Source organism: Idiotropiscis lumnitzeri, chromosome 12, assembly GCF_059441095.1.
Source record: "Idiotropiscis lumnitzeri isolate Australia: NSW breed Sydney's pygmy pipehorse chromosome 12, RoL_Ilum_1.0, whole genome shotgun sequence".
NCBI classification, from domain to species: Eukaryota; Metazoa; Chordata; class Actinopteri; order Syngnathiformes; family Syngnathidae; genus Idiotropiscis; species Idiotropiscis lumnitzeri.
Window position 1 is genome coordinate 13,378,525 of NC_142402.1, and position 14,366 is coordinate 13,392,890.

Consider the following 14,366-nt stretch of genomic DNA (forward strand, 5'->3'; position numbering starts at 1 on the left):
TATTGTACTTATTTGGAATTATTTCTTTGAGCCAGAGTGAATTGCTTCGAACAGAAGTTCTTTTTTAGTTCACTTTACAAGTATCAATTGGTTGAATTAAAGTAGAATCTATCTCTCCATCGTGATTCAATTATATTTTGTGGTCTGCATGAGTCAATAACAGTGGATTTGCAATACGTCATGCAATCCGTCTATTCAAATCTATTGGACCAATGACTGGAGTCCTGGGCGTGGCTTTCTTTGAATGCAGGCCTCCGATTGGCTGCTTGTACAGAAACATACTTCACTACGATAGGGACAAAAAAAAGAAAAACCAACCTTCTTTATACTACTCTTTGAAGTTTAACAAAATTAATGAAACAATGGCTATCAAATAGTGTCGCCTATGCGCAATGTTTCTTTTGTTTGCAGGGGAGTAGGGTTTAACCAAGTGAAACTAGGTAATTTGAGTACGCAAACTGTTCGAACTGGATCGACTCACGTAAGTTTACCGCTAATACGCTAACCGGCTAACCATTGACATTGTAACTAGGCAGTAATGAACAGTTCTTAGTATTTGCTAAAGAAAACCTTCATTAATGTTTAGTTTCACGTATGTCTGATATTTACTCTTACCAACCAGTCGACTGTTACAGTAAATATTAAATAATGTTAACTTTTCAGAAACATGCTGACTTTTTTTGTTAGAAGTATTATCGACTATTATTAATTGGTTAAATATGTTTTTGTCGTAATACAGAAACGTATAAACTTAATACCTTCTAACTAAGTGTTAATTCTCGTAATCCATGCTATTGTTGGCATTTACAGTAAAAGTCAAATAATTCAGGTATAATGTCATCCAAGCACAGTCTTGTATTTGTGATGACAAATAGACACAATATTGAGATGTAAAATAATTATTAATGTTTGCAAAATAATTTCTTGCAGGCTTTCTAGATTTCCTGCCCCCGTAAGAAGGAGTTACCGGTCAGTATGTCATGATTTGTATTTGCAACCCTTTTGCTTTATGGTGTTTGGGGCACTCATTTCTTTTATAAATTTTGATCTGTCTCTTCGTCAACAGACACTTCATTAGGTACAACTCCACAATCTATTGAAATCCAATTCTAAAGAGTGTTGTCATGCTCCCTTTCGATTGACTGTTAGAAAGCTATTCTTGTTACCATTATTTCATCACTGCGATTTCTACACTGCATCATACTAAGAAGTCTTTCTAATATTTTGTCCATCAATGCAGCTCAATCAGGATCTTGAGATCTTAAAACCAAGTGGAGTACTACACTAATGCAGGTGTACCGAGTGTAATGTCAAGTGAGTGCGATTCACCTGGCCACACACACACACGCACACGCACACCCCGACCTTTCAGTTAGAAACACACCCTTTTGGCGGACAATGGTGGGAACGCAGGCACTCCTCAGACAATTTGAATGAGGATTTATTTTTTAGTCCAATGGGGATTATTGGACAGCATATGGACCTTACAGTCAACTGAAAGTTCACGCGTTTTGTTACATGCCCATAAAACTCTACTTTGGAGGTTCTGATGTGTCGTGTCTTTGGCAAACCTACTGTGTAGACCTAAAAAGTCTATATTTGTAAGTGTCATTCATCTTTAGGTCATGGGGAAGGCTTCACCTAACAGAGTACTTGCTTGTATTTGACAGTTTATTGTGTTATATATATATAAAAAAAATGTAAATATACTTCAAACATAAATTCCAAAACACTTCATTATCATTTCAAACTCAATTTAAAAAATTTACCTGACCAATAAATTGCTGAGACATGATTTGATGCGGCAAAGACTCTGGTAACTTCCACTAATAACCCGGGCTAAACTTAGCTCCTCCCCGACATCCAAAGATCTGAGTTTCTCAAACGAGATGGATCACTTCAACAATACTTCCTTGACACCAATTACTACTTTCCTATTAGACAGTGCTTTAGTGCCATCAGGATAATTTGTGAATAGCAAAATGCAAATATGTGGGGATTCACTGTAAGATATTTTGAATGAAAAGCTTCGGCACAAGAATTATATGTGTTTGTTGCTTTAAAGCAAAGAATGAAGGGAAAGCACCTTATCGGCAGAAGTGAGAGTTTGGTGAGATACCTTGGTGTGGCTTGTATGACCTCATGGAGAAATGAGCTAACTGTTGGCTTTGGTCTCTTGCTTATCTTTAAGTAGTTCACACATGCTTTTTTTTTTTTTTTTTTACTTTGTGGAGGGTGTTCTGGACTACTTCAGAGCGTCTTTTGGGTCAAACCTTGCAAAGCCTTTCCGTTCTCATCGCTGGCTCGCTTTGCAGCAACTCCAGAGCTCATCTCCTCGCCTTTGAATGACAGCTGGTGTGTGCTGACCGCCATCCTTTTCCATTCCCGCCCTGCACTCTCTCTCTCGTCCCGCCTCACTTATTTGGTGGGTGTTGCCATGGCGGCGCGTGGTCAGAAAGAAGCTTCACACACGGCATCTTGTATTCTCTCCACAGAGGGCCACCGAGGGGGAGACTGAGGGGCAGGGACGCAAAACGCACAAAGCAGCCCAGTGGACTCTCACTTGCCTCCCTTCTGCGGACTCTTTGATTATTTTGGAGCTTCTTCTTTCCGCGTGCTTTGGTTATTTTTCAACGCAACCATTTGGTCAGGAACGAAATTCGGATTTTCCCTCATATTATGCACAGCAATGGATACGGACGGCTCAGTGATTAGTGCTCGAGCTGAGGATCAGTCCTTCCATGTCCGCTACAGGTAGGAGCCTCTCCCCTTGTAAGTAAAGAGTTGCAAATTCAATCGACTTGATCCACTCAACGATGGTGTCAAATGTGACTGACTGGCAACCAGTCTCGAATGTAGTCTGCCTTTCAGCTAGGCTAGGCTCCGGCTTCCTGCGTCCCTGCACAGGAGATTGATGGATGTAAATGCCTCAAGGAGGTGATGTCATAGTGAGGGGGCGGGGGGGTCTCAATAGGGGGCAAGTTGAGAGTTAAGTGCCTCGATCAAATTCACGTCGTCCTGTATCTCTGTTCATGGACCAGTCGCAAGATTTTATTTGTAATCTCTACTAACGCCACTTTATGGGTTGTGCTTTTTGGAAAAACTATGGTTTATGATCCCATAATTGGATTCCCATTAAATATTTTCAAAGTATCTAGTACCTTCGAGAAAATTTCCTTTTCAAATATTCTCAAGCCAATACACACCAAAAAATTTAAAACAGACGGCGTGCATTGTAATTAGGGCTAGGAAAGTATCGGCACCTGCTATCGGTATCGGGCTGATACCCGGCCTTATTTCAAGATATCAGTATGTGCGATGGTGGCCGATAACAGAATCGGTCCCCCTCTTGTGGCGGATTTACGATCTAGAGCTAGAAATGAGAAGAATAGAAAACTGCTTCTTTTCAAGGGATTTTAGGGAAAAGGAATTATTGTTTATTTGGGGCGGGGGGGGGGGTTTAAATGATCAAAAGTACTAGTGGTATCTATACTTGCTATCGGTATCGGTAACTACTCAGGAGTTGAGTACTCGTACTGGTATCAGTATGAAAAAAAGAAAAAAAAAGTGGTATTGAACATGTCTGATAGTAATAATTATTAGTTAACCAATTCCAGATAATTGCATTTGTCAGTTCCAGTTGCACTTAAAAAATGAAATTACACTGTTGGTAAATCTTGATATTGAACTTGCAAAGAATGGAATTGGTTGAATGATAATAAGTATGATGAGTCACTGTTTATTTTTTACTGTTCATTTAGTTGTCAAAATGAAAATAAAAAATTCGCCAGCTTCTCGCACTAATGAGAACTACACAATCTAATTCAACAATATCTTTACTTCCTATTAAATGTTTTAAACGCGACTGCACGCTTTCTTGATTTTTGCAATTTGAATTCTCAAGAACAATCCAGCAGATACCCGGTGGGATACATTTTCACTTTCTAGTTCATTTCCTGTGAGTTTAAAGTCAAGTGCATTTTGCCCGAAAACATCCCGGAGGCATCTCTAATTACCTGCCGAATGCGCACTGTCAAAGCTCCCGTTGAAGGTAGCGTCAATATTTAACAAGCCCTAAAATATTCATCCCTTTCTTGCTTTTGTGTGCCCGTCAACAATATTGGGATGCTCCTTCCCAATTAATTGACTCCACCGGACCGCGAGCGGCATCTGCCTGCAGTGAAACGACTTTGGGCATTCGCCACGTGTAATCTGTTGCGCTCCTGCCGCTGTAATCTCATGTGAGCAGGTCAGAGGAGAGAGCTTGAGGGAAAGACGATAAAGATGAGCCGAGAGAACGCTGACTCGGCTCTTTTCGTGCCCTGCTTGCATTTCGGCTTAACGCGGTCGACGGTGTCACACACCTTCAGGGTTCTTCTCGTCTTTAATATCGCTGACGTCAGGCACATTGATGTATTGTTTTTTTTTTTTTTTTATCTCAGTGAGAACCAAAAGAGAAAAAAAGTTGTTCTTGTGAGCGTTCACCTCTCCTGCAGCCCGGATGGAGTGGAAGCCTCAGTAGATGCCTCTCAGATGCACCATGTGCTGTTGTTGTTGTTGTAAGGCAAGAAAAAGCTGCAGGTAGGCTGGTATGCGTCACATCTACTCAACTGAATCCTCTTTGGTCGCGCACACAACCAGGATGCATCTTCCATTGACAAGTTAGCGCTGCTGTGTTTTGGTTTCAAATGGTGCCTTGAGATACATGTGACCTGATTTCCAAGTTTTTCCAGATACGCGCTCTCCTTTGGTTGATTTTTTTTTTTTTTTGGTTTGAATTGTGAGCAAAAATTGGAGACACAAAGGCTTTTATGATTTAATATTCAGATTTTTATTTTTTATGTATGTAGTAAAAAAACACAAAGGTAAAACTTAGCAATGAACAAAGAATATTAGAGCAAACAAAATTATGAAAGATAAATCCTGAAAGGCAAAGTAGAACATTTTAAGAAACAATTTAAAAATGAAAATCTAACAACATTGATAGTTTAGTTAGTGCAAAAAAATATGTAATGTACAAAGTTTACGGTTTTTGGGTTTACAGTGTGTAAGTGTTGCAGATTGCAGAAATATTGCAGTGTCAACATTCAAGTGAGTAAGATTACAAAAAGGAGGATCCTAAACACATAATTTGCTTTCTGTAAAGATCGAATTCCAGCTAGCAGAGGATGGTTTCGATCCATCGACCTCTGGGTTATGGGCCCAGCACGCTTCCGCTGCGCCACTCTGCTATCTGCTCTTTTTGTGGAGTAAAACGCATCTCATGACACTTCACTACACGCGGCAGTGAAAAAAAAAAGCTTTAAGACGTTTATTTCCACTTGATGTTTACTATTAAGCTAAACGTAAAACAATGCCGCACTTGTTGTCATTAAAACAACCACACAGCTTAGTGTTAGAGTCCGTTTAGCTTAACGCTAACGATGCAAAATGCTCTGGACAAACTGTATATGTAGTACATGTCGCAGTGTTCTAACTCTTTCAGCAACAAATATTTGAACACAAACGGTGGCGCAACACATTACAACATGTATAACAATCCTGACTCAAAGATATATCATGTATATATATATATATATATATAGATTCTTTGTCTTCTGCGAAGAACGACTACTATAACCGCAGTTTACTGAGGCCCATCTGCACGTAAATATTTGTCTGTATTATAGCGCCCCCAAGTGTCCAAGGCGCGCATAACGGAAGGAGCAGCACAATGTCCTTGAAATTGAAACAAAATGTGCCAAAAATGGTTTCATTTTTTCCATTCCTTCTTTTGATGTGTTGGGAACAATCGAGGGACCTTTCCTGCCGAGACAAAAGTGAAACTTTTACGTGTAATCCATGAACACACGAACCCTCCTATTGTTTGACGCTCCCCTCATGTGACTTTGAAGTGTGTGCTTGAGAGGCGTGGTTAGCCCCGCACGGTTAGAGTCTTCATTACCGCTATAAAGTGGCGCACAATGCACAACGCTATTCGACTGCTTTGTTTTATTTTCAAAACAGATTCCCCCTTGGGAAATTATGTCAAGTCAAGTAATCTGATTGTAAAACTGAAAAAAAATGTAAGCAGTGAAATATGACATATCATTTTAAAAAGTGCATAGTTATTACATAGCAATTAAGCAAAAACATTTGATTTTTGTTTTAAAACCCACATTGTTGGACTTTACGGGATTTTCGCCACATATTTAAAGCTTTCTGGATGCTTGCACTCATCCTGCAACCTTCCCAGATTGTGCTGTAAGAGCCAACTACTCTACAAAAGGGATGTGATTTACCATCACAAATAAGGGCGTATGTGTCCACTCTGCTGAGTAAGTTACACAGTCCACATCCATTGTTCTGTTTTAAATGGAAGGAAGCAGTGAAACAACATCCTCTACTGAAAGGCTTTCACTGCGCAAGAAGTTTTGGCCACACAGTTCGAGTGATCTTGTCCAAGTGACCGCGCGGCACTTTTGTGCCTTTTCCCACCTGGTCCAAAAGTGAACTTTTTGTCCTGTGACCACTGTAGGATGGAGGTGTCCTGTCTTGAGCTGGCGCTGGAGGGCGAGCGCCTCTGCAAGGTGGGCGACTACAGAGCCGGCGTGTCCTTCTTCGAAGCCGCCATCCAAGTCGGCACGGAGGACCTGCAGGTGCTCAGCGCCATCTACAGCCAGCTGGGCAACGCCTACTTCCACCTGCGTGACTACGCCAAGGCGCTGGAGTTCCACCGGCACGACCTCACCTTGACCAGGTCGGTGGCGTCACGGCAGGCCCGCGGTGCCATCCCGTCACAAAGAATCTCACTTTGAAGTTCGTTTCTATGTGCAGGACCATCGGGGATCAGCTCGGAGAAGCCAAAGCCAGCGGGAATCTTGGCAACACGCTGAAGGTGCTCGGGAGGTTCGATGAGGCTATGGTGTGCTGTCAAAGGCACTTGGACATAGCGAGGGACATCAGCGACAAGGTAACCTTTCAAATAACAAGAACTGTGCTGCATTGAGCTGAATTCTTTCCGTGACCACGCTCGTAACTCACACTTGTATCTCAAATCGTTAATAAGGAAAATAGGACTTTATAATACTGAAAATAAATAAATAAATAAATAACAAAGTAATAACATAATTAAATAAATAAGCAGAATTGTGTTTTGTTTTTCTATTTATTTTATTCATTTATTAAAAAAAAAAAAAAAATAATTCAATGGACACTGTCCTGCTCCTTTTGATGCGTGTGCCTTGGCCTAAACAGTGCAGACATGCAGCTATTTATAGAGACGGAGGCAACAATCCCAACTCCTCAGTAAGCTGCTGTAATATTAGTTGTTCTTCAGAGAGGATAAAGAATATATGCCTGTGAGTATTGTAACGCCAATGCTATTCGTTAGCCCGCCTATGGCCTTTTTGCAGAGTCTGTTTGCTTTAAGATAATCCGATTTCACTAAGGCAAAAGCTATGAGGTTGTTCTAAAAACACAACTAATCATTCCCAAAAGAGCTGTCTAATAGAAAAGTAGTGCTTTGCCGCCAGCTGGTGGGTTAAAGTGTTAATTTATAAGCATATAAAAATATTAGGGGGTCACTGTTAATTATTTATGGCTTTTCACGACGGCTTCACTGCCCTTATAGATAAAAAAAAACTAGTGAAGACCTTTGTACAAGTTACAACTTCAGATTTGTGTGCGCTGTTCCCTCCCCCTGCCCTACTGCGAAGCTTCCTGTTTACATCCTTGCACCCGCGGCTAACCAATAAGACTGGAGAGCAATGCCCCGTGTTGTGCTGTGGCACGTGTGTGAACCACTACTCTAATCAAAACTCTTCCAGCAGTTGAATAAAAAAATGTGGTTGCACTCAAGTATATGCATCCTGATTTAAATAATGAAAATGCGAAACTTACTATCGAGTTTCCTTTGTGGCTTTCAGGTGGGTCAGGCGCGAGCTCTCTACAACTTTGGGAATGTGTACCACGCGAAAGGAAAAAGTATTTGCTGGAGTGGAGCAGAACCTGGAGATTTCCCAGAAGACGTGATGACGGCCCTGAGGAAGGCCTCGGAATATTACGAGTATGTCACCGTCTACTTAATTACGATAGGTGTGTTAATCCCGCTTGTATCATGTTGCTAATTCTGTCATCTCCGCGTGCACTTTCAGGGCAAACTTGGGGCTCGTGCAGGAGCTCGGTGACCGGGCCGCCCAGGGTCGAACTTACGGCAATCTGGGTAACACTCACTACCTGCTGGGGAACTTTCGGAACGCTGTGGCATCTCATGAGCAGGTGAGGGTGGGGGCTATGAAAAAGTTGCTTATCTTGCGTGTGAAATGTCCCCTAAAAACCCCCAAAATTTGAATCTGTCTTCAGCGCCTGCTTATAGCGAAGGAATTTGGCGACCGCTCGGCAGAAAGACGCGCTTACTGCAACCTGGGCAACGCTTATATTTTCCTCGGAGAGTTTGAAGTGGCGGCCGAGCATTATAAGTAAGTTGACAAACTCATGTGGTTGTGTTGAGAAAGAAGTACAGCACGCTTAATATTGGCGCTGAACAATTCTTCAAATTCAAATCGGCATCGCGACGTTGTGGAAGTTCATTTTTTAATGGCAAAGGCTGCAAATTGGAAAAGAAAATCAGTTTCATTTTGGTCTGTCAGTCAGTTTTGCCAACTTTCAGTCGAACTTTGCCTAGGTGTTGTCGTGAGCGCCTAAATGATGGCCAGTCAAGTGTTGCAACTCGAATTGGAGTTGGAAAAGAAGAAACATCATTTGCCTGTATTTTAACGCTAGCCTTAGCCTATAAAACCAAGACATTTCTGTATTATAAATGTGATATTGTTTATTGTAATGCAGATTAATTGGAAATGATTAATTAATAATAATTCTTTATTTTAAACATTTTAATTCATTTCAAATGGAGAAAAAATGCATGGGAAGGAAACCTTGGAAAAATAATTGCAATTGCGATATTGAAGCGGAGAAAACAAAACCAAAGTGGATTTAAGAAAAGCAAAACGATGTCATTGTTTTAACTTTATGTTCAGACATTAAACTGAAACCGAGTCCCACTAAAGAGCTCGATACCTTTCGAGTGCTGATTGTGGTGAACTCACTTGATTTGCGTTTATTACCAACAAACATCTGACAGCAGAGTGGCGCAGCGGAAGCGTGCTGGGCCCATAACCCAGAGGTCGATGGATCGAGACCATCCTCTCCTACATGACAAATTCCATTGCTATCTGTGAATCGCACTGTCTTTGTTTTTGGAAATCTCCTCACCCAAATGTTGCATCTCACGGGGCTTGTTCTTGAAAATTTTTACTTCCAAAAAATAAAAAAGAAACTGTCATATGTCAAAGAACTCCTAAGTCAGGTCACTTGCATCACTTTACGTCCACTTTAAATGTCGTTTGTCCGTGGTGGTCCAGGAGGACGCTACAGCTGGCGAGGCAGCTGAAGGATCGCGCGGTGGAGGCTCAGGCGTGCTACAGTCTGGGCAACACGTACACTCTGCTGCAAGACTACGAGAGAGCCATCGACTACCACCTCAAACACCTCATCATCGCTCAGGACCTCAATGATCGGTAGGCGCGCTCACGCAAGCACACGTGAGCCAAAAGGGTCGTCGCTCGCGTTGACATGTGCGTGGCATGTGCGTGCAGGATTGGCGAAGGCCGAGCGTGCTGGAGTCTGGGAAACGCTCACACGGCACTTGGTAACCATGACCAGGCAATGCACTTTGCTGAGAAACACTTGGAGATCTGCAAAGAGGTTTGTCTTCTTGACGCAAGTTGTCCTTCATAACATCTCTGTACCTCCACAAGAAAAATGGATGAAACCTGCGGTTGTAATCTTAATAACACACATTTTTACTCAATTTATAAATCCGAGATGCAAGTCAACTTTTCTAAATATTTCCTTTGCTCTGATTCCAAATCTGTTTTTTTCTCTAGCACATCAGGTTTTCGTAATAATCTAATATATAAGATAGCTATATTTATTAATTAAGGATTAGATTCAGCAACAGATGGATTTTTTTTTTCCGGAACGTCATAGCTAAATGACAACGCATGGTAAAATGTATATTGTTCAAGCTTTGGTACTTCAAACTTAAAAACAAAAAAAATAAAAATGTATCAAAAACCAGATACATTTAGGGACGCATAAATCCATCTAATTAAAATTTGCTATTGACCAGTGTAGGTGTGTTTGTAACTGAGTTATTAGTTTTGTATTATAGTATTATAGTTAGGATTTATTTATTTTTATTAGTTATTATTTTTTAAGAAAATGCTTCTTTTTTTGCCGTATCTTAGTATTAGGCTTTAGTTTTTTAATTTTGTTTGTTGTAATATATGCTTTATTTGTTGGGTGGAAGATCAAAAAAGACATTTGCAGGGAAGAAAAATAGACTACAATTCTCGATCCTTTGACCTTCTATCTTCTGTACATAAAATATTTCAAATGAATTTATGTACGATATTCAGTGAGAAAAACAAGGAGATTTTTGCAATAATTATAGTCTGATTCAGTTTTTATTTTATTCCATTAACATTTTTCAATGAGTATTTTAGTTATTCCATTAACTTTAACAACTTGGTGTGTACCAGACTGGAGACAGAAGCGGCGAGCTGACGGCGCGTATGAACGTGACAGACCTGCAGACAGTGTTAGGACTGAGCTACAGCACCAATAACTCCACCCTGTCGGAGAACATCGACTACAAGATGCAAGGTGAGCTATTGGGACGCTCGATGTTTTTGATGTTTCACCGTGGCAGCCTCCATCAGCAGGTGTCTGCGTTGCAGGGGCGAGGCCGAGGATGAGCCGGAGGCACAGCATGGAGAACCTGGAGCTGATGAAGCTCACGCCTGACAAGATGAACGTGCGCGCCTAACCTCACTCTCCTATGTTTTTTTTTTTGTTTTTTTTTAATCACCATTATTCCACAACATTTACTGAACCAATTCACATATTTTATAGCATTTTTTTTTTTAACACACATAACCCAAAACATCTATTGATAATCACTGCTTTACATTACAACAATGACAAGTGAGTATTTGTGTGGTGAAGGGTCCAAAGTGGAGCAGCGACATCCTGACCAAACAGAGCAAGCCCAACCTCACCAAGAGCTCCTCCAAGTTGTTCTTCGTCAGCCGTCTGCGCGGGAAGAAGTTCAAACCTGGCGGAGGTTCCAGTAAGGTCCTCCAGGATGCTAGTAACACTCTGGACAGCGGCCTCGCGCCCTCTCACGGGCCACACAAGGTGGAACAACTCGCTCGACAACACTCGTGCACTCGTCCTTGACGCTCGTGTCTGACCGCCTGCTGTGTTTCCCGCGTAGCGATCCAGTCCTGACATGCTCGGGGATGAGGGCTTCTTTGACCTCCTCACTCGCTTCCAGAGCAATCGCATGGACGATCAGCGCTGCTCCATTCGAGAGAAAGGCAGCAGCAGGTTGTCGCTAAACGGTGGGCCACAATCTCCGCCCAGGATCATCAGGAAATGTGAGTCTGAATCCCCCACCCCAAAAAAAAAAATTCTGAAAAACTAGAAAATGCAATTCCCGGAGAAATTGCGTGTGAAGGCGGAAAGGCTGGAATTTTTTTTGTGGAATGATTTTGAATGAGACTGAATGACATTGAATGATTTTTAATGACACTGAAATATTGAATGAGGTTGAATGAATTTGAATCATAGTGAATGAAATTGAATGATTTGAATGACAGTGAATAATAGTGAATTCTATTGAATCATCATGATTAAAAGAGAAAAAATATTGAATAATGTTGAAAAATATTGAATAATGTCGAAAAATACGTCACTTCCGGGTTCGTGACGTCACTTTCGGGTTCGTGACGTCACTTCCAGTCAAAATACGCCACTTCCGGTTTCGTGACGTCACTCCCGGTCAAAAAACAGCTACTTCCGGTTTCGTGACGTCACTTCCGGTTTCATGACATCACTTCCGGCTTCGTGACGTCACTTCCGGTCAAAATGCGTCACTTCCAGCTCCGCGACGTCACTTCCGGGTTCGTGACGTCACTTCCGGTCAGAATACGTCACTTCCGGTCAAAATACGTCACCTCCGGGTTCGCGACGTCACTTCCGGTTTCATGACATCACTCCCGGTTTCGTGACGTCACTTCCGGCCAAAATACGGCACTTCCGGTTTCGTTACGTCACTACCGGTCAAAATACGTCACTTCCGGTTTCGCGACGCCACTTCCGGCTTCGTGACGCCACTTCCGGATTCGTGACGTCACTTCCGGTTTCGTGACGTCGCTTCCGGTCAAAATACGTCACTCCCTGTTTTGCGACGTCGCTTCCGGTTCCGTGACGCCACTTCCTGTTTTGTGACGTCACTTCCGGTTTCGCGACGTTACTTCCGGTTTCGTGACGTCACTTCCGGTCAAAATACGTCACTCCTCCGCCTTCACACAATAAAGAATCAGAATAACATATGTGTTCCCCATTTCGCCTGACTCAGTTCAAGATGCTAATTAAAGATAAATCCAAAAACCATTCTTGTATTCATCCTCTCCTCCCTGGCAGCCGTTTCCGAGTCCGCCAATGTGTCCGGGGATCAAGGCAGGCGGCTAGAGGACTCCTCGGCCGCGAGCGGGAGCCTGCCGGGCCTCAGACTCAACCAGAACAGCAACCAGGCTGTGCTCAGCCACCTGATAGCCAACGCGGACAACGCCGAGCCTGACGAAGACTTCTTCGACATGCTGGTCAAGTGTCAGGTGGGCTGAGTGTTGTCACGATATCAAATTCCAACTTGTAGTGTCATACTGAAATGATACCAAGACAAAAATCTAAAACATCAGTGAAAGCAGCAGAATCATAGATACTTCAGAGAACTTTGTTTGATGTAACCTTGTTACATGATATTTAGATTACGGTAATGAATTGTAGCGTCTGCTGTGAATCACGGAGGTATTAATCTGTGAACTCAGGTTTAATAACAACCAAAACACAGTTATGTTATGATTGTGGTGATGCCAAAACAACAAAATGAAAAAAAAAAACGCACTCGTTTAGCGCTCTCCCTCATTCACAAACAGATTGCTGCATTTAAGAGCTTGCACTCAAAGTAACAAAACTGTCGACGGCAACGTCTAATAAAACACACAACCCAATTCAGTACGTAATTACAAAAAATTATTTTACAAAATTGCTCAGCCCAAACATGTCTTAACTAATCCTGAGGCTGGTTATCGTTTCATTTTTGACAACGGGCTCAATTTCTACGACGTGGCAATAGTCTAATTGGATCTCTTATACCGCTTTCCAGGGTTCACGATTGGACGAGCAGCGCTGCGCACCTCCCCTTCCTCCGGCGCGTGGGCCCACGGTACCGGACGAGGACTTCTTCAGCCTCATCATGCGCTCGCAGGCCAAGCGAATGGACGAGCAGCGTGTCACGTTGCCCTCCTCCGCGGCCAAAGCCAACGCTAACTCCAACTGAGCACTTAAAGCCCATATTCCCCTACGTCTTTCAAGTTCACTTACACCCATCAGAAGCATCAGCCAGCATGTCGTAGACCGTGTGGAAGAACTCTCTCAACTCAGCTTGCACAAGCGGTATCAGGGAAAAAAAATGTTTTTAAACCTTGCTTTTCACTACTTGAGTGTCATTATTTCAACCAATGTATTATTTTCACGACACAAGTGCATTTCTATAATTGTGTTGTACTTTTTATGACTGTTGTGCATCTGTTAACTGTCGTAATGTTCTCTTTTGTCTGTTTCTACATGGATTTTTTTTATTGCAGATTGGCAAAATAATTTGACAAATGCTTTTTCCAGGATTGTATGTCTAAAGAATTTATGTGTACAGTGATAATGCATACATTCATTGTCTAATTTTGTACTTAATTTTTAGAGTAAGGTTGGAGCAATTAAAATCACTCCTGTGGCTACTTACTGGTTTTGTTGACCCATGCCAATGAAACACAATTACACTTGATTAAAAGACACTTTATTGAACATAAGATCAATTCTTGCTAGCTTGCATTAAATTATTTTTTTGGTTTTATTTAAAAAAACAAGACAGGCTTCATACATCAGCCTCTGGCATTTCAAAACATCCTGTACATAATCACAACTGAAATAAATATGCACGTATGTATTAATTTGGTGTTAATTGTTAAAAGACATGAGCATTAAAACGTTTGAAAAAAAAAAAAATCAGGAGGATACAACATTTGCGTTAGACAAGAAAGTGCATTAAATTTCAAGAACTGAACACAATCCCTATGTCCCAAATACTGGCTTTAAATAAATATTAACGTTCCTATTCACTGTGCATAAATTAGTAACATAAACTGCCCTCTATCATTGTGACCTCAGTACAGCAGCAATTTAAAGAATAAATAAAAAAATAA

General features: G+C 41.6%; 1 protein-coding gene across 5 annotated transcripts; it reads left to right on the top strand.

The window, feature by feature from the left end:
* Positions 1-312: 312 nt before the first annotated feature.
* Positions 313-13,885, top strand: gpsm2 (G protein signaling modulator 2). Of its 5 annotated transcripts, XM_088311014.1 has the most exons (16): positions 313-481; positions 931-969; positions 2,496-2,754; positions 6,518-6,739; positions 6,817-6,952; positions 7,908-8,047; positions 8,136-8,259; positions 8,344-8,459; positions 9,402-9,557; positions 9,636-9,744; positions 10,584-10,707; positions 10,782-10,858; positions 11,050-11,241; positions 11,321-11,483; positions 12,532-12,722; positions 13,274-13,885. In XM_088311014.1, the coding sequence occupies exons 3-16, from the start codon at positions 2,690-2,692 to the stop codon at positions 13,445-13,447; spliced, it is 1,989 nt and encodes a 662-aa protein (XP_088167140.1). In that variant the 5' UTR covers positions 313-481; positions 931-969; positions 2,496-2,689; the 3' UTR covers positions 13,448-13,885. The 5 variants fall into 5 exon arrangements, with proteins under 5 accessions (XP_088167140.1, XP_088167144.1, XP_088167142.1 ...); XM_088311018.1 differs by lacking the exon at positions 2,496-2,754; XM_088311016.1 differs by lacking the exons at positions 313-481; positions 931-969 and adding an exon at positions 2,195-2,355.
* Positions 13,886-14,366: the final 481 nt, after the last annotated feature.